Raw genomic sequence first — 19,221 nt, 5'->3', positions numbered from 1 at the left:
AATATCACCCTCTGTTTCTGGATCATCCTCATTTACCTCTACACTCTCTTAACTTTTAATTTCCCGATACTTAATGTTACTTCCTCCTTTCCTATCTCTCTTCCATTCTTGCCATGCTTTCTTCTTTTGTTTAACAACCTCCTTCGCCTTTACATTCCACCAAGGTGTCTCCTTTTTCTTCACTTTCGCTGAAGTTCGGCCACAAATCTTCTCTGCACAATTTGCAAATTTTTTAAAAATTTGGTCCATTCTTCTACTCTTTCCATTCCTGTGGTGTTTTAATTCCTCCTGAAATTTCTCCTGAGTTCCTTTATCTTTTAATTTTCATGCTTGTATTTTCTTCTGTCTTATTTCTTTTACTCTCACAATTATAACTATTTTTAATTTTGTTGCTTCTGCTCTGTGGACTCCATCAAACACCTTACCTATTGTTGCTGTTACATCCATTAACTGCTTACGATTTGTTTTCTCAACCAAAAAATAATCAATAACTGTTTTTGTCCTTCTTTCAACCTAGCCATATCTAGTGATCTAAACCAAGTGTTACCCACAACCATTCCTTTTCTCTCTCACGAAAATCTTCTTCTTCTCTCCCTTTGTGCCGTTAGGCGTCGGGACATTTCAGTCATTTACTGAAGATTCTTCTGTCATGCACCATTCTCTGAACCTCACTCAGGGTCTTCCCTCACTTGATGATCAGTCCCAAGATAACCATAACTTAATAAATGATGATGTAATTTTAATCAACAACATATCTTGTATTGAAATGGTGGATCTTGTACAATTTAACTTATTGTTTTGTAATCTCTATTCAATACGGACCAAACATGAAATTCTTGACTTTAACTTCCTTTTCTCTCACAAAAATCAATCAACCTATCTCCCTCATTCTTTTTTTTTTCCATGAGCAAAAGGACCAATCACTTCTTCTTCTTCTCAATTCTGTCATTTCCAACCTGCACATTGAAGTCTCCCACGACTATCATTTTCACATCTGTGATTACTTCGAGTGTGTCCAAGAATTCCTCTATATTTTCCTCACTGTTTCCAGTTTGGGGTGCATAAAGTTGAATGAAGTCTTTCACTCCTTCTGTTCTTAGTCGTACTGTGATTATTCTGTCGCTAACATAGTCTACCTTACACACATTTTCATCCAGGGTTTTGTTAACAGTAACTTGTACTCCATTCTTTGCCTCACCTCCTGCAACCAGTATAGGGTATATCATCTTCTTACCTTCTTAATTCCTTTCCCTTGACCTCACTCAGTCCCATCATTGCAACTTTTTCTTTCTCCATACAGTCAATTCTTGTGACTTTCCTGTGAGGTTCATAACATTAATTATTCCCAACTTTATAATATTGGTTGATAGTTGCCCACTTTTCACAGCTCCCCCAGCGCAAGCACTGCACGTCACTTTTTGGAGGGTACGCCCTAGCCTTTTCTGAGGCTGGTATTTCCCATCACTCATTTTTAAGCTATTGTTATGATGGGATTGCCACTCCCAAAGGCATTTTAGAGCTACTGCCAGCAATTATTCAAGCCACCCCTTACTTGGTGAACAGACACACTTGCAGCTGCCCCAAACTTGCGAAAGAAACCCTGCTGATGAATAGTGTACTCGTACTCTTCCCCGAGTCCTGGGTCGCCTCTTCCGCAATCTCCACCATTCTGAAGTCCGTCTTCTCCGTTGTAGATTCTGTTGAGGTCTTCACTCGTAACCCTGAGCTTGGCACCCTTACCAGATGATGCACACCGGGTCAGTGTGTTTTGGGACTCACATGCGCAGGGGCGCCACTCCCTGTGCAGAGCTGACTCTGAAGAGGGTCTTTACCTGCTACACTATACAATATTGTACTTATATGCACGTGATCTAAAGTGATTTGATAGAATCTGAGGGTGCTTTCCTTAGAATGAAACATTTATTTCAACATTGCCTTTTACAGAGCTTACCTCCAATTACATACGGCAGTACATAGTATATACATAGAAAATTTATGAAACAACATAAAAAGGTTGACAGAAAAGAACAGAACAAAGCAAATGAGATTCTTTTGTAGTCAAACAAAGCATCTTCAAGTACAAACATTATTTGTTCTTATGTTCTAATCAGTGCACTAATTAATATTATCAGTAAAAAACTACAATAATAAATAATATTGGCATTAGATAAAATATATAATGGAGTGAATGTATGTAGCAATATATTGGACATACGGGTAGACAAATAACATGTTATTCTATTAATCCGCCGTTGGTCGAGGGGTGAACGCAGCACTTGCTTTCAAAATAATTTTGTTGTGAACGGCTGAAAGTTTCAGATAGTTGCCTGTAACTATCAGTAGTTGTTAGTTGGAAAGTCAGGAGTGGGGGTGGGATTAGTCAGCACACAGTTGTCACTTTAGGTGAGTTTAGTGCCACTGAACACTACATTATTGCTTGCCAGTGAACGCTGTGCTCACCCTAGAAAATACGTGTTATACATATTTTTTGGTTCTCGATTTTCGTATTTTGTGTTTAGCTTGTCAACCTCTTACTATTCCTATGATTAATTACCCAATTTTAATTATTTTTTTAACAGTTTTATGTTTAGTTTCTATTTTACATTATGAGTGATGAAAATCAAATCAGACTATGAAGGGAATATGTTTCAGGATGGTATCAGTTCTGATGATTCTGTGGTAGATGAGGTTGGAAATAGTTACCACAATAGCAAAACTGAACAATCTGCTGAAGAAGGTTAAGAGGAAGAATATACCATTAATTTAGGGCCGCCGCACCGGGCTGAGTGGCTCAGACAGTTGAGGCGCTGGCCTTCTGACTCCAACTTGGCAGGTTCAATCCTGGCTCAGTCCAGTGGTATTTGAAGGTGCTCAAATACATCAGCCTCGTGTTGGTAGATTTACTGGCACGTAAAAGAACTCCCGTGGGACTAAATTCCGGCACCTCGGCGTCTCCGAAAACCGTAAAAGAGTAGTTAGTGGGACGTAAAGCAAATAACGTTATTATTATTAATATTATTAATTTAGGGCCGTAATGACACTGGCCGTGACAAGACAATGTGATGGAGAATCCGCACACCAAATCGACGCGGACCAAGGAGGAAGATCGTAACTTACCTTCCAGCAGTGACAGGGGAGGCCAAGAACTGAGAGACAATTACTGACATATGGAACCTTTTTTTCCAGTGTCTGTTCTTGAAGAAATAACCTACTATACAAATGTGGGCTCAGAAAAGTCACAGCAAAATACAGGCATGAATTGAGATAGCTAAATAAAATTTGGGGAACTCAATCTTCAAAAAATTACTGGTGTTTAGAGACTGCAATTTGGTTAACATAGGATAGCTTGCAGTGGTGTCTCTGCCAGTGTCCTAGCCGGCCAGTGTCTTGGGAAGGTGTGGTATTCGACTGATGGGCCCATGCTGCTTACTATGAAACCTAAGGAATTGTATCCCTCATTAACAACAATTTGGGTCCGATGACCTAGATGTTAGGCCCCTTACAACAACAAGCAACAACAATTTGAATGTGTGTTTTGAAAGACATTGCACTGTTCATTATGATCCGTACATCCTTTACTGGGTTTACTCTTTAAAGGATTATATTATTCATTGAGCCCTACATCCCTTACCGAGTTTATCTTCCAAAGGGTTGTATTATTAATAATCAAATACGGTAATTACATTAACCGGCCGTTGGTCGAGCCTCCCGGACGAACGCGGATGGAACATAGAAGGAAAAGGAAGGGAAACTACCAATTTGTTAATATAAAAAATAGAACTGAACTACAAACACACCTTTTAGACTTAACAATAAAACATACTATTTCAATATTTGTCTATGATTAGTAATGGAAATTTTGTGTTATTATTTTCGCAGATGACCTTTTACACAATGTTAATTTTAAAAAGTAATAAATAAAATAAATATTACCACTTATTTAAGCTAAAAACTAACAGGTCAAACACATCAGTAGTTTCTCAAAGTCCCATTTCTCATTCAGAGTCGCTATTTTCTGTGGCTGTACCATTGTTGCCTTTGCACAGGTGACATTGTTACTGTGTGATCTCCACAAATGGGCGATACACATTTTACACATCTGACAGTTGAAAATCTATATTTTTTTTCTTCGGGCAAAAACATTTTTCCCTTTCACCAGTTCTCGCACATTGTGATGGTGCTGGTGCCCCGTTTTCGATTCCAAGATACTTTCTAATTTTAAGTCACAGATTGTTTCTCAGAATGTTGTATCAGGCTCTTACGGTCATGTGTGTCTTTGAGGTCTAGACCCAAGGTTTTCAGGCATTTTCTTCTTGAGAGCTTTTCTAAGAGGCCACCGAAATGAGATTCTTGCAACTGAGTACTCAGACTTCATGCATCGACGACATCCACTCCGCCTTTGCTAAGGTTATAGAAAGTCACAACCATAGGGTTTTTTAGGTTCTTGGAAGCTTCATCAATCTCATCAGCATGCGTTGTCGATAAAAGGATGACATTCAGATATATCTTAGGAGCATAAGACACGGCCTTTGCATTTTTACCAAATGCAAAGAGACTACTGTAAGGAGGCCTTTGTCTAGTGTTTACAGTTTCTAAATGTAATTCCCTCTTGTTTTTCTTCAATGTCCCTACGACTGTCAAATTATTTTGAGTACCCAACTCATTTGCAACAGGCACGGAGGAGAACTAGTTGTCCATTGTCATGTTCCAACCAGAGCTGTGAAATGGTAAAGTCATCCTCTTCACAACAGCACTTGTCGTATTATCCAAATGTAAAGATCCCTTTGGTTGATTTCCACAATACACTTCAATATTGTGTGTATAAAACAATTTGACATCTATTACAGCAATCATCTTCAAACTGTATTTTGCTGGCTTGTTCAGCATGTATTGCCAGAAAGAGCACCTTCCTCGAAAGGACTCTTAACATTTCGTCCAGTGTCACACGTTCTCCTATGTTGTAGTTATTCAAACATCTCTGTACAAATCCATCAAATAGATTCCTTATGGGTGCCAGTTTGTCAAGTGCTTTGCTTCCTTTGTCTTGTGATTTCATCATCAAAGCGAAGGGCTCTAAAGCAATACATAAAATTATTTGTAGCTCATGACTAGACAAAATATTTCAGGTGCAGTTGCATCATTTGCCCACAAATCTAACATGTTTAGGTAGGAAGATTTCATCACCCCAGCCAGATAAAGCAATCCAATAAGGGCTTTCATTTCTTCTAGATTTGTATCAATCCCACCGATTCACGCCTGTACTTTGCTCTGATTTTTCTCAGGCGTAACTATGTATGGTGGATTATTTGTTCAAGAACCGGCACAGGAAAAAAATAGGTCCCATACTTCAGTAATTGTCTTTGAATTCCTGGCTTTCCCTGTCACTTCTGGAAGGTGAATTACGATGTTCCTCCTTGGTCTGTGTCTGTACTGATTTGGTGGGTGTGTTTTCTATTGTCTTGTCTTGTCACGGCCAGTGTAATAAGGACCTAAGTTAACGGCAGTTTCTTAATCTTCCCTTTCTTCTGCAGATTGTTCACTTTTGCTATTCTGGTCAATATTTCCAACCACACCTTCCTCAGAATCATCGGAAGAACTGTTACCGTCCTGAAACTTATTCCCTTCATGATTCGTTTCGTCTTCAAGCCAATTAGCTATTTGTTTTTCATCACTCGTAATGTAATCAAAATAAACTGCCCATAAAAATATAAATAATAACTCAGTCTGGGTAATAAATCATAAGAATTCTGCTCACTAGCACATAGCAGTGTAGAGTTGAGTGGCACCAACTCACCGAAGGTGACGTGGCTTCGCGCTGACTAATCCCCCCCACCCACCGCTCCAGACATTCCAACAAACAGCTACTCATTGTTACAGGCTACTGTTGGCCGCTTTCGGCCTTTTATAGCAAAATTATTTTGAAAATGAGCGCTGCACTCACCCCTCGACCAATGACAGGTTAAACTCCATTTATTTTTGCTGATGCTCCAGACATAATTATCATTAATATATTTTTGCAGTTTCAGTGAATCTTCACAAGTAGTAGTAGTTTCTGGTATTTTAAATCAGCAAATAAGAGACAACTTCATTGTTTAATAATCCGATGGAGTTTGTTCCTGAATACTGTTAAAAAAACAGGTCCTACATTGGAACCCTGATGTACACCAGAATTAACAACATACACATGTGAGTTGGCCACGCGGTTCGGGGAGCGCAGCTGTGAACTTGCATCCAGGAGGTAGTGGGTTTGAGCCCCACTGTTGGCTGCCCTGAAGATGGTTTTCTGGGGTTTCCCATTTTCACACGTTAATTTAGGTCATGGACGCTTTCTTCTCAATCCTAAGCTTTTCCTATCCTGTCGTCACCATGAGACCTATCTGTGTCGGTGCGACGTAAAACAAATTGTAAAAAAAATTACACAAGTGATTTGGTTTGAACGTATGTTGCAAACTATTGGTCTACTACCAGGCAGGTAAGGAGAAATTATAGTCAGTTAGGAGTATGATAATCCATATTTTGATAGTTTGCATAACATTATATTACGATCCGGCATGCCGAAGCCTTTTAAAAATCTGTATAGATTGCATCTGGCTGTCTTTGACTGTCCAGGGCATTTCAGATATCTTGAGTAAAGTTCATAATAAACAGTGGACCTTCCTGTATAAAAGCCATGTTGCTGAGGGGAAATGTAGTTTTTAACCTGTCTCAAAATCTTGCAGAATATTCTTTGCTCAAAATCCTTTGCTGGAGGGTTAATTATAGAAATTGGTCTATAATTCTCCACTTTGATGGTATCTCTTGATTTTAGGATTTTTGTTTTTGTTTTGCAAGTATGTTAGTGTTTTTCGACGGACTGCAAAGGTTTAAAATTACATTAACTGGATTGATGCAGAAGAGCATTGTATCCTTCTTAACGAAATACAGTAAAACCCCGTTATTATGCTCTTCAAAGGACTGTTGTTTAAACAGAGCTGTGGACGGCAAATGATTTGTGAGGTGGGAAAACAGATTGGAAGCAATATTTCAGTAATTTATTATTATTATTATTATTATTATTATTATTATTATTATTAAAGCACATTATTGTCCATTTCTGTAGTTCCAATGAAAAATGCAAATTTTATCTCACTTCCTGTTAAAAAAAGTCTTGAATTGATGCTTATCGAGTATGTGTGTGTGTGTGCGCGTGTGTGCGCGCGCTACTGCTGTGAATTATTACATTTTCTGTGCAGTTTAAATAATTGCTCACATCACTTGATACTGAGCGAGTTGGCCATGCGGTTTGGAGCACGCAGCTGTTAGCTTGCGTCTGGGAGATAGTGGGTTCGAACCCCACTTTTGGCAGCCCTGAGGATGGTTTTCTGTGGTTTCCCCATTTTCACACCAGGCAAATGCTGGGCCTGTACCTTAATTAAGGCAACGGCCGCTTCATTCCAATTCCTAAGTTTTTCCTATCCCATCGTCACCATAAATCCTATCTCTGTCAGTGCGACATTAAGCAAAAAAAAAAAAAAAAAATAGAACACATCGCTCGATACACCGTACACAGTATCAGTTTTTAACATTAGACACCGCTAGGAATAACAGCAATGATTTAATTTCGGAGTAGATTGATTGCTCGGAGTGCTTCATTTTTTGTGGGAACGTTTTCTTCCACAGACTCAATTTCCTCATCACTGTCCTCATCTTGGACAGTGGCGGCAGCATGAACGCAACCATGTCATCAACATCGCGGATTTCTTATGTCACTAGACCATTGTCAACTGTCACAGAATCTTCCAAGTTAACATCTCCCATACAGCATCCCAATCCTCGTTATAATCGGTTGTTCCTAATTTTTTTTTTGAAAAGGTAAATTTCCCCATTTTATACAGAAACTGAAAATCCACAGCCTGTTTCAATTCAACCAACCGGATCTTAAATGAGACGAATGAAGCCTGTAAGTAGCGTTGAGGAAAGCAATTGTTCTGGCTGGTGAGGCCTGTCACTCCAGGGCAGTGGTTGGTTACTTAATTCCTGTTGTTCCTCGTTCAACATAGGGCATCAACAAAACATCTCCATCTGGTTCCTTTGACAGACAGCCTCTTTACCTATCTGCAGGTCTTGCCTTCTTCCATCACTTCCATGCGAACAGATCTTCGCCACATTTGCTTGGGTCTCCCTCTCTTAATCCAGTTTTTGTTACCTTTTTCTAGCCAAAAGTCGTCATCTTTGGATCAGTTCGGTTTCTCTTTGTTCATGTTTCTGTAATGTAAGGTTGTGTAAGTTATTAGCCCACAGCACCCGAGCGTGGTAGTGGGACTGCCATCTGAAGCCTCCTGGCATGCTGTTTTCTGTGGGGGTTGTCTCCCTTAACTTTTGAAGATCCCTTTTCACCACAAGCCAGTGGTTTACCTCTTCATTTAATCCCAAGAGGAAGGGTTGCCTCCTCCGCCAACTTTGTCGTAGCAAAGGTCTTTCTCTGCCTCGGTTGCCATTAAAGACTTCGCCAGAGCCCCGTTAGCTGCTACTTTTCAGGGTTCCTGTAAGGCCTTCACAGCTACCTTAGCAGTCCTGGGGCACACAAGGTTCCCACTGTACTTCTCTTTTACAGGCTTCCCCCTACTTCATGCCGAGGACAGTGGTTAACGAATGACAAATGAAATGATTGTGGAGAGTGTTGTGGGAATGAAAGATGATGGGGTAAACCAGAGTGCCTGGAGAACACACATCCCACCTCCACTTTGTCTAGCACAAACCTCTCTTGGAGTGACCAGGAATTGAACCACCAGAGCAGCGGTGAGAAGCTGATGTTCTACAATCTGCGCCACGGCAGGGCTTGTTTTGTACAGAAGACTGACAAAATACAGTGTCCTTATCTAACATCATTTAGAATCTTACCTTGAAAAAGCCTGTTTTGTTAAAGCAGTTGGCAATGGTCTCCGCTTCGATCACTTCCCATGCAGCGGAGATGAAATTCACTGCGTTCAATAAGGTGATGCGGTTTTCGGCTCCACTGTCGTTGCACTGCAGAAATTGTAGAACACATTTAAATGCCTGAGCACTTTTATAACAACTTGTTCCATTGGTTGGAGTTTGCTGGTTGTGTTGGCGGGCAGGAATGCTAGTTCTTCATTTCTCAGGTTCATATATTTTGGGAGAGCTGGACAGTTACTGACAAAAAGCAGGATTTTGCAATTGAGTTTTTACCATCTTCTTACAGAATTGTACAAGATTATGCTGTTTATCCTCTGAATCATTACTGCAATATTTACATCCAATTAAGATGAAATTTTACGTAGACATGTTTCGACATGGCATAGGGTCATCCTCAGTAATATATATATATATAAAATAAGAGTTTTGTCTGTACATTGCTCAGAATTTATAAAGAATGGTATTTCTGTATCTGTCATGTCCACAGTAACAAGGAAATGCACTTTTTACTTTTCCGTAATTTCTGTCTGTATGTATGTACACGCATCACCAGAAAACGGCTAAAGAGAATTTAATGAAAATTGGTATGCAAAGTCGGGAAATAAGTCGCTACAATCTAAGCCATAAATAATTTATTGACGCTGATAGAAATGGTAGTTTAGGGGAAGACCTAAAATTTAATTTTCAAATATTGATGTCATTAGTGGTACTATCTTAATAAAAATAGGGTATGCAAAGTCAGGACATAAGTCGCTACAATCTAGGCTGTAAATAATTTTATTCACGCTGAATGAAATGGTAGTTTAGGGGAAGGCCTGAAATTTAATTCTCAAATATTTATATTATTAGTCGTCATCATATCGATAAATAAAACATAACTAGAGTTATATAGAATTAAATTTCCGACCATTTGTCTTATACATTTTTACCGTACCAGCTATGATAACACAGATATTCATGAATTTGTGTTTTTGTTGCCAAGTCCATATTGACGCTGAGCCATGAGAAAATTGGTTAACAGAATTTAATGAAAATCGTACATAGAGTTGGGGAATAAGAAACTACAGTCCAAGCTATAAACAATTTTATTCACCCTAGATGAAATTGTAGTTTAGGGGAAGGCGCCAAAAATTTAATGTCTAATACCTATGTTATTGGTCCTATCGAAAAGTACTACATAACAAAAGTTAGAGAGAATACAATTTCCAATCAAGTACATTTTGTTCAGCTTTACTGTACCATGATGAGCGGTATTTCAGAGTCGGAAGAAAACTAAATGTGAAGGCGTACAATATCGAAGGCGCATAACATTGAGCAACAATAACATTATATTGACCATTGTTCGTTGTTATTTTATTTGTGTCCTATACTGCCTCTCAACTTCAATAGATGGGATTACTGTTGCATACCGAGTATATTAGCCTGACTGAATATTGGCTTGGAAATAGCCGGGGAGAAAAAAAACTTTCTTCTTTAGCATGCCATTCGTCTGGTTCATACACTTTCTGCTACAGCTGATACGTAACACACTGGTTCTTCATAGTATTCCAGTTATTTGTTCCCCACTCTAACGCACTGTTTTGAATTAGCAGTGTGCATACTTAAGGCAGAGGCAGACTTAGTAGTAGTAGTAGTAGTAGTGTTGTAGTAGTAGTAGTAGTACTGGGCGAGTTGGCCGTGTGGTTAGGAGCACGCAGCTGTGAGCTTGCATCCGGGAAATAGGGAGTTCGAATCCCACTGTCGGCAGCCCTGAGAATGGTTTTCAGTGGTTTCCCATTTTCACACCAGGCAAATGCTGGGGCTGTGCCTTAACCCCTCAGCGTCGCAGCCATTTAAATAGCTTCCTACCCCGCGGCCGGATGAGATTTCAACTACGCGTGACTGAAATACATCGATTCACTTAAAGCGTTATTGCAAGTATAAGAGTAGCCCGATTTTCACGAAATTTGGAATTCCTTATGACAGAACTATGTACATGCAGATAATTACATAATTGTTTCACATTTCCTTAGTAATTTAGTTCCGTGTGATAGAGTTCGAAGCACTCTTTGAGACAGGGACTCAAGTCACACTCCTGGCAGCAGTACACTGACGTCTTCTTTCCGCCGTGTTTTGAACACAGGATACAATGTCTCTGAGGTTTGGATTTCCAACTCATGGGTGCTAATTTCCTGATAAAATGTCTTTCCTGCAACCTTGGAACTGTATTATCTGATGCGCGCCGGCCTTGAATATTTCGTTCCCCTCCCTCCCTCCCGAGCGTATTTTGTAAACAAACCTTTCACCAGCTGAACCCGATAAGGTAATTGCTCAATATTTGTCTCTGTGACCTGTGTGAGTATTATTAGAGAATTTAGCAATCAGAATTCACCGTTGAAAACTTCTCTTTGACCTGTATAATTATCTATAGTCTCTTTCACGAAATTTCCAAGTACTGTTTCCTCCTCATCGTCACTCTCATCAGTTACCACTGCTACATCATCTATTTCATTATCACTGCTGCTAATACTGTCACTACTACTTCCGAATAAACTTTCATCTGAATTATGCAATATTTGAAGCACGTTACTGTCAGTCATACCACGGCTGAGCGCGGCGCGTCTCACGGACTGGTGAAGCTGCAGCGAGACCGAAAAGCAACAGGACGAAACTGAATGAGGGGAATAACATTTATGATGAAACAAACCAACTCGATACATATTTCAGATAAAAGTTCGAGACATCGTCTTTCAAGCGAGATATATACCACGAACAACTGGTTCTCGTATCGTAAGACAGAAAGCAGCACTTGCTGATACCTACACAGAGCGCTCATGGAGAGTTACGAAAAGACTACAAGCCAAAAAATAAAGACAGTTATAATAAATAAACCGCACTCCACATGTACAAATAGAGCAAAGAACATCACATGAAAAGACAAACTTCTCAGATCATCATTCCTTTATTTTATTCTGTGGGAAAGAATGAAGCAAACTGACTTTAAAAAAGCAAGAGATTAGTGCTCAGACTTATTTGACAAATAATTATCCTTGCAAAAACAACTACATTATAACGATTTTTCAATTCTTATTTACAACAATGATAAACCCGAAACTGTCTTACTTGGAAACAAAACAATTTGCACATCAGTAACTCCAAAACTCTTCGCGCTATAGCCGTAAATGTGAAACCATGTATGGGTCTATACCACATATAGAGGTCGGCGGCTATGGAAGAAAAGAGGGTCTTTACCACGTATAGAGGTCGGCGCTGAGGGGTTAATTAAGGCCACAGCCGCTTCCTTCCCATTCCTAGGCCTTCCTATCCTATCGTCGCCATAAGACCTATCTGTGTCGGTGCGACATAAAGCAAAATAGCAAAAAAAAAAAGGTAGTAGTAGTAGTAGTATGGCCTGGTCTAGAGTAACAATTTAGGCCTATTCCAAATTATAGCACCACAATTCACTAAATAACTCAAAATTCAACTCTGTAAAGAGTCTTTTCTTAAGAAAAGGTTCTTCCTCTTCACGTTTATTAAATTCAACATTTATTTTATTCCAAATTATCAGTGAACAGGAGGTTTCTCCTCTGGCTTGGAGGAAAAATTGCCTCCAAGTCAGATAGATTTTTCCACTGCCAGTGTAGTGAATTGATATTTTCCGACTCATCGGGTACTTCTAGAAAACAGATTAGTAAAAGGGCATAGTTTTTGCCCTGGGAGTCAGTCTCCACTATTCGACCCTCTCCTCGCCGAAAAAAGACAAAGTGTGTTCACGAATCACGGCTGTCTGCGGCTTGGTCATTCCAGCTCTGGAACTTTGGACTGTTAGATCTTCAGTGTAGTCCTGTTCGTTAAAAATAAGAACATGCATGGTGTTTCATTTGATCGAGTATTTCATATGAAAGCATTGCTTTTAATCGCGCCATTCCTACTGACATTGTAATGTATGTTCATTTCAATTGGGGAAACTACTAAGACAGTCTTTCTGGTAAAAAGGCAGGTGGAGAGTGAGTGTCTGCCATCATAATGAAAACTCCCCAGCCTGATTGTGACTGATGGTATGCAAGCGGTCTACCATTACAATGAAAATTCCCTAACTCAGTCTTCATATGACAAAAGTTGTTTGGTGACTTCCCCGTCAGGTTTCTAGGGTAATGGTAAGAGCTATGCAATTTAATACAATCTTGCTCACAACGTGTACACGAGATTTCTGTAGCGAAGCACGGGTACATCAGCTTAGTATATATACACATTAAATTAAAAACACAATATGAAGGGCTTGTTAAAAAGTTTCCCCTTAAAAAACATGATGAAAATTAAAAATATTTGGTGGTGATGGTTAAAACAATTTTTTGAGCTGTAGGCCTTTTTGTTTCAATATTTTCGTTGCCCCTGATGTAGTCCAACTGATATCTGTACACTCTTGGCTTAATTATTATGTTAAGTCATAGGCTGATTGACATATGTTGTTATCGAAGTTGAACAGTCTGTTTTCTAGGATTACCCGTGTTCTCTGACTACGGAGTCCAGCTAGAAAAATCCTTTTGATTCAGTGTAGAATTTTTTACGTCGTACTTACGGAGAATTAGTAGTTTTTCACATAGAGAAAAAAATTTACGCTTTGCCATTTTGCACTATTCACAACTGCACTGATAAGAATTCAGAAAATGACTTACAAGACAGGTCAGAAATGAGCTGTATTGACAAGTAGACTTGAGTGTTTAATCCATTTCCAGGAAAGGCAAGTGCTGTTAGATAACATTTCGACACCATTGACCGGAGGTTTTCTCCACTTAGGGTGTGGATTTCCTTTCAGCTACTCGAACTATAATGACCTCCAGTACAGGGAGACCAACGAGTTTTTCACCACGCCATTTAAAACATCTCAAATACAGTACAGTGCTTTTCTACATTTTATACAGAATTTTCCCTCTTTTTGACACGGAAAAAGGTCTAATAAGCAAAATTTAGAATCGCTACAATATGGTAAAATTATGCAGTATTATATATGAGCCATCCAGGGACCTTAGAAAGAGGATTTTGAACATCATCTGCCACAGCCAGTTGTTGTGCTGTTTAGTGTACATTGAATTTCACGTTTAATATGTACTTCTACAACACTATTTGACGTTACAAAGCAAAAGAGATACCTAAGTATAACAGTAAATGCCGATGCTGTATATATGGTATAAGTTCAACTTCATCTCAATTAATACAGCAGTAGGGAAGGGGAGCTTTTGCATTCACCAATGAAACACCTGCAATGACAAAAACCTACAAATTCAAAAGGATTTTTCCCAAAAGGAATCATTGTTTTGTTTCAAAGTAATTCTGGGTTCACATACCCATGCCTATTTTTACAGACAAGCATAACAATGTAGCAGTCTTCAAATTAATGTACAGAGGATTTCATCAACTAACAGAAATCTTCAATCTTTAAAGGGATTCATTTTAATTTTAAATGAAAGTAATTTCAGAAAATTTCTTGTAGAGCCAGTGAAATCCTTTTAGATTTGAAACAATTATCTTTGACAGTGAATCAAGATATCTCATTGATGAGTATACCAGGCAAGGTGTTCACTGGGATTTTGGAAGGGATGTGCGATCAGTGCTTTAGAGGAAATTGGATGAAAACCAGTGTGGTTTAAGACCACAGAGGGTCTGTCAGGATCAGATTTTCAGTATGCGGCAGGTAATTGGAAAATGCTATGAGAGGAATAGACAGTTATGTTTGTTTCGTAGATCTAGAGAAGGCATATGACAGGACCGAGGGAAAAGGTGTTCACCGTACTGGGGTACTATGGAATTAAGGGTGGAATATTAAAATCAATCAAAGGTATTTATGTGGACGGTTGGGCTGCAGTGAGAATTGATGGTAGAATGAGCTCTTGGTTCAAGATTCTCACAGGGGTTACTCAAGGCTGTAATCTTTCACCTTTGTTGTCCATAGTTTACAAGAGAGGAATTCAGTTAGGTAGAAATGTAGTAAACAGTTTGGCCTATGCTGCCGATTTGGTCGTAATGGCAGATTGTGCCGAAAGCCTGCAATCTAATATCTGAACTTGGTAATAGGTGCAGTGAGTATGCTATGAAAATTAGCCTTTCCAAAACTAAATTGATGTAAGTAGGTAAGAAATCCAAGAGAATTAAATGTCAGATTGGGGATACAAAGCTGGAACAGGTAAATAATTTCGAGTATTTAGAATGTGTGTTCTCCTAGGATGGTAGTATAGTAAGTGAGATTGAATCAAGGTGCAGTAAAGCTAATGCCGTGAGCTTCCAGTTGTGATCAATAATATCTGTACGAAGGAAGTCAACACCCGGACGGAACTATGTTTACATCAGTCTGTTTTCAGACCAGTTTTGCTTTATGGGAGCAAAAGCTGGGTGGAGTCAGGATATCTTATTCGTAAGTTAGAAGTAACAGACATGAATGTAGTGAGAATGATTGTTGGTACAAACAGATGGGAACAATGGCAGAGGGTACTCAAAATGAGATAAATGATAAGTTAGTAATGAACTCGATGGTTGAAGCTGTACGCATAAACTGGCTTCGGTGTTGGAATCATATGAGGCGAATGAAGGAGGATAGGTTACCTATGTGAATAATGGACTCTGTTATGGTGGGTAAGGAAAGTAGAGGGAGACCAAGTCAATGATAGTTAGACCCAGTCTCTAACTATTTAGAGATAAGAGGTATAGACCAAACAAGGCCACAGAGCTAGTTACAAATAGAGGATTGTGGCAGTTGTTAGTTAGTAAATGCACAGAGGCTTGCATACTGAATGCTGAAAGGTATAACAGTCTATAATGAAGATGTATGTTTGTATGTATCTTTGACAGTGATTTAATTTAGAAATATTATCTATGTATTCAGTCTGGATAAACTGGTTATCCAGATTATTGAGAACGGGATAAACAGCGTTTATTGTCCTCGCTCTGAGTATTGCTGCTTGCCTCCTGTTTTATGTATCGAGGTAGTTTGGTACGGGAAATGATTGACCATAACTGAGAGCTTGGAGTTACGTCTTCATTACTCTTACATTCAATTTATTGGATGATATTGTTACTTTCCAAAAGGGTATATTAAACTCGTAATAATGTGCTCTGTAAACAAACACAGTAAGTCAGTAGAATGCCTAATTTGCATTGTTTGAATTCAAATTGTGCAACCTTTGCTAGCCTTTATAAATTACACTCTTCTGTGTGGTTTCCCATATTGCATGTAAATGTCAAAATAGTAAATTATTTTGAGTTTTAGGGCTTTACTTTTTCAATCCTAGACCGAGATAAATAGAACAGCAAAATTATGATATTGCTAAATTCTGAAGTATTATGTAGGATTATACATTCAATTTCGAATTTACTGATTTGAGTGGAGTGGGATTTAACAGAAACTCGGTTATTGGCAGGACGAGAGAATAGTGTAACATATCCTTTTGGAGATGTTTTACTGTTAATCGCGTTATTAATGGTGTGATTTTTATTTGTATTTCTTCCAAACAAATGAACATTTTACAATAATGTTGATTCTTTTGATGATGTATGTATTTCAGCTTTTTTTAAAATATGGTTTGCCTTTTTTTTTAATGCATGTATAATCTCTTTGTAAGGATATTATATACATTTCTCTTGTACTGGTGTACTAAAGCATTTACTTTCATTTTAGGTTTTCCGGGTACCTTTTGAGGAACGCAAATTTGACCATAGTGATAAGTTTGGAGAAGGGGAATCACTAAGGACATGTTTGCTAATAATGAAGGACACAGGTGCTCACATTGAGATTTCTTCTTCTAAAGATCAGTCCCTAACCTTCTTAGTTACTGGCAAACAAAATGCAGTTCTGGAAGCTCGGCGCAAGATCCTAACACATTTTCAAACTCAGGTTAGAATTTTTTTCATAATATGTGTTTCTGTGCAAGAATATTTACTGTGGATCATTGACAGTTACAAAATTGAAATACTTTCTCTCTCTAGACTAGTGTGAGTATTTCCATCCCGAAGGAGCACCATCGCTTTATCCTTGGTAAAAGTGGAAATAAACTGAAAGAACTGGAAAAAAATACTGCTACAAAAATTTCTGTCCCAAATGTCAATGATACCTCGGATAAAATCACCATTACTGGAACCAAAGAAGGCATTGAGAAAGCAGTTCATGAGATAAAGGTCACTTCTGATGAACAAGTAAGTGAGACCAACCTTAATGCTTAATGCTGTACATAGTGTAGAAGTAGGAGCTGATCAGTGATTGCCTTTTAATTAAATTACTATTTGTTTTCTCTCATCACTCTTGCAACACCTGATTCTTCGGAAATTCTCAAATGTTAGCTATTTAAATAAAGGTCTTTAGTTTAAATGCATGTAGAGTGTATGTGAGGTCCTGATCACCTTCCTCAATATGCAGTTCAATTGGAAAGGAGACACTGATAATTTGTTAAACTTTGTACCTACACCCAAATTAGTTGAATTTTTATTATTATACCTCCTTAATTGTTGTTCATAATGTGAGGGTTCCTGTAGTTGGATCCTAGGTCATGAACAGTGGGCGACTGCTGAATGGCCTAGTAAATGGCCCTTAGTGTCGGGATGGTAGTTGCTAGGAAATAGGAGTGGAGTTGTCACTTGGACATATTCTGCGTCATTGTTGTCCTTGTGTTCATTTAACTAAAACTGGCACAAAAGTTTGGTACTGCACACATTTCATTATATTACAAAATACACAATATTACAAATCCCTGCAAATCAACAGATCGAAACATGTTCATGTTTTCGTAACATATAATTTCTTCACGTTAAATAAAAGAACAACTTCTTCTTTATACCCATCGGTTACAATAATTAAAAAAAAAAAAAAAAAAAGCTTTCAATATATTCTTCAGTAATGTCTTTGCCGAGAGTCCAAAAACCATATTCTAATTAACATTTTCTAATTCACATAAATTCTCAAAACAAAAATTTCTTTGCATAACACTGCCTGACAAAGATTTCTGTGGCTTCACTGATCTCTGCACATGGCAAATTTCAATGTTGTCGCATCGTTATAGATTGAAACTTCTTTATGGCTACAATGTCTTTTTCTCCACATTTCCAAATTTTGATAAATAAAGAAAACAACGATTGAGATTTCAATGTCCTTAGTCTTATCTTGAGGTTTCCCTAAATTGCATATTAAAAAAAATATATATACTACAATAATATTTAAAACACAAAGCTCTTGATGACTGTTCAAACCGCCACAAAAATTACACAACCCACTGGTGGTTCCTAAACATTTATAGTAGAAAGATTTGTACTGGAGCCTTGGTAAGGCTGATCAAGTGTTTGCTTAATGGACATATTCCCACAACACTCATTTTTAGCAAGCCTCTGACCTGTCGGAGTGATGTAGATTTGTTTCCATTATTAGGCCTAGGATTGCTTGGAAACAACTTGGCAAATGAACTAGAAATTACCCTATCTCAAGTTACCTGGGGGATAAGAATAACAAGTCCGGCCACATGCGCATTGCAGTACTAGTCGCATAAAGACATGACAAGAAACTGTGAGATCGATAACTAGTTCTAATACTCTGTAACATGTTATAAGAATACAACATTTATACAATCACCAGAATGAATCAATATGATATTCGATACAATTCTGAAGGTTAATGTACTCACCAATGTTGCCTGCAGAAAAGAGATAGATTACTGAATCCCCTCCATGTCATCGTCATCACTCTGAGTCGTTCACATTTATCACTATCTTTTCAATGGCATTGTCCACTAACTGGTCTATATCCCACGTTCGTTTTTCTCCCGTCTTGAAGTGTTTTACACACATTTCCCAACATTGAGTGGTCACGAGTTCAATCCCTTCCATCAGCAGTTTTCGTAATTCTGCAAGGGTGAAAGTTTTGTTGTTCATGACCACATGGCCGTTAACTTGGCTCCACACACTTTCAATTGGATTTAAAGAACATTGGTATGGAGGTAACCTTAAAATTCGCCTTCCCGATTGCAATGCGATATCATCTACTCTATACACGCCACAAGAGTCCTTAGTATGCTGTGGGATGACATTAAGAAGTTCCAACTTGACACTATTCGGTCTGTAAGAGATTCTCTTCCTGTCCAGAAACTTAATTATATCTCCTTTTCTCCACGATTGATGTCCTGCTGTATGGCTAAATGGTTAGCGTGCTGGCCTTTGGTCACAGGGGCCCCGGGTTCGATTCCCGGCAGGGTTGTGTATTTTAACCATCGTTGGTTAATTTCGCTGGCACGGGGGCTGGGCGTATGTAACGTCTTCATCATCATTTCATCCTCAGCACAACGTGCAGGTCGC

General features: G+C 38.6%; 1 protein-coding gene across 3 annotated transcripts in view; it reads left to right on the top strand.

The window, feature by feature from the left end:
• Dp1 (satellite-binding protein 1 Dp1) overlaps positions 1-19,221 on the top strand; it is a 344,304-nt gene that overhangs the window by 58,498 nt on the left and 266,585 nt on the right. For all 3 annotated transcript variants that reach the window (XM_068226305.1, XM_067141586.2, XM_068226304.1), the window contains exons 4-5: positions 16,565-16,780; positions 16,873-17,079. In XM_068226305.1, coding sequence (XP_068082406.1) covers positions 16,565-16,780; positions 16,873-17,079 — 423 coding nt within the window. The remainder of the gene's footprint in view (positions 1-16,564; positions 16,781-16,872; positions 17,080-19,221) is intronic.

The sequence above is a fragment of the Anabrus simplex genome, chromosome 2, assembly GCF_040414725.1.
Source record: "Anabrus simplex isolate iqAnaSimp1 chromosome 2, ASM4041472v1, whole genome shotgun sequence".
Taxonomy (NCBI): Eukaryota; Metazoa; Arthropoda; class Insecta; order Orthoptera; family Tettigoniidae; genus Anabrus; species Anabrus simplex.
The sequence above is the reverse complement of the archived record's forward strand: the minus strand, read 5'-3'. Positions and strand labels throughout refer to the sequence as shown.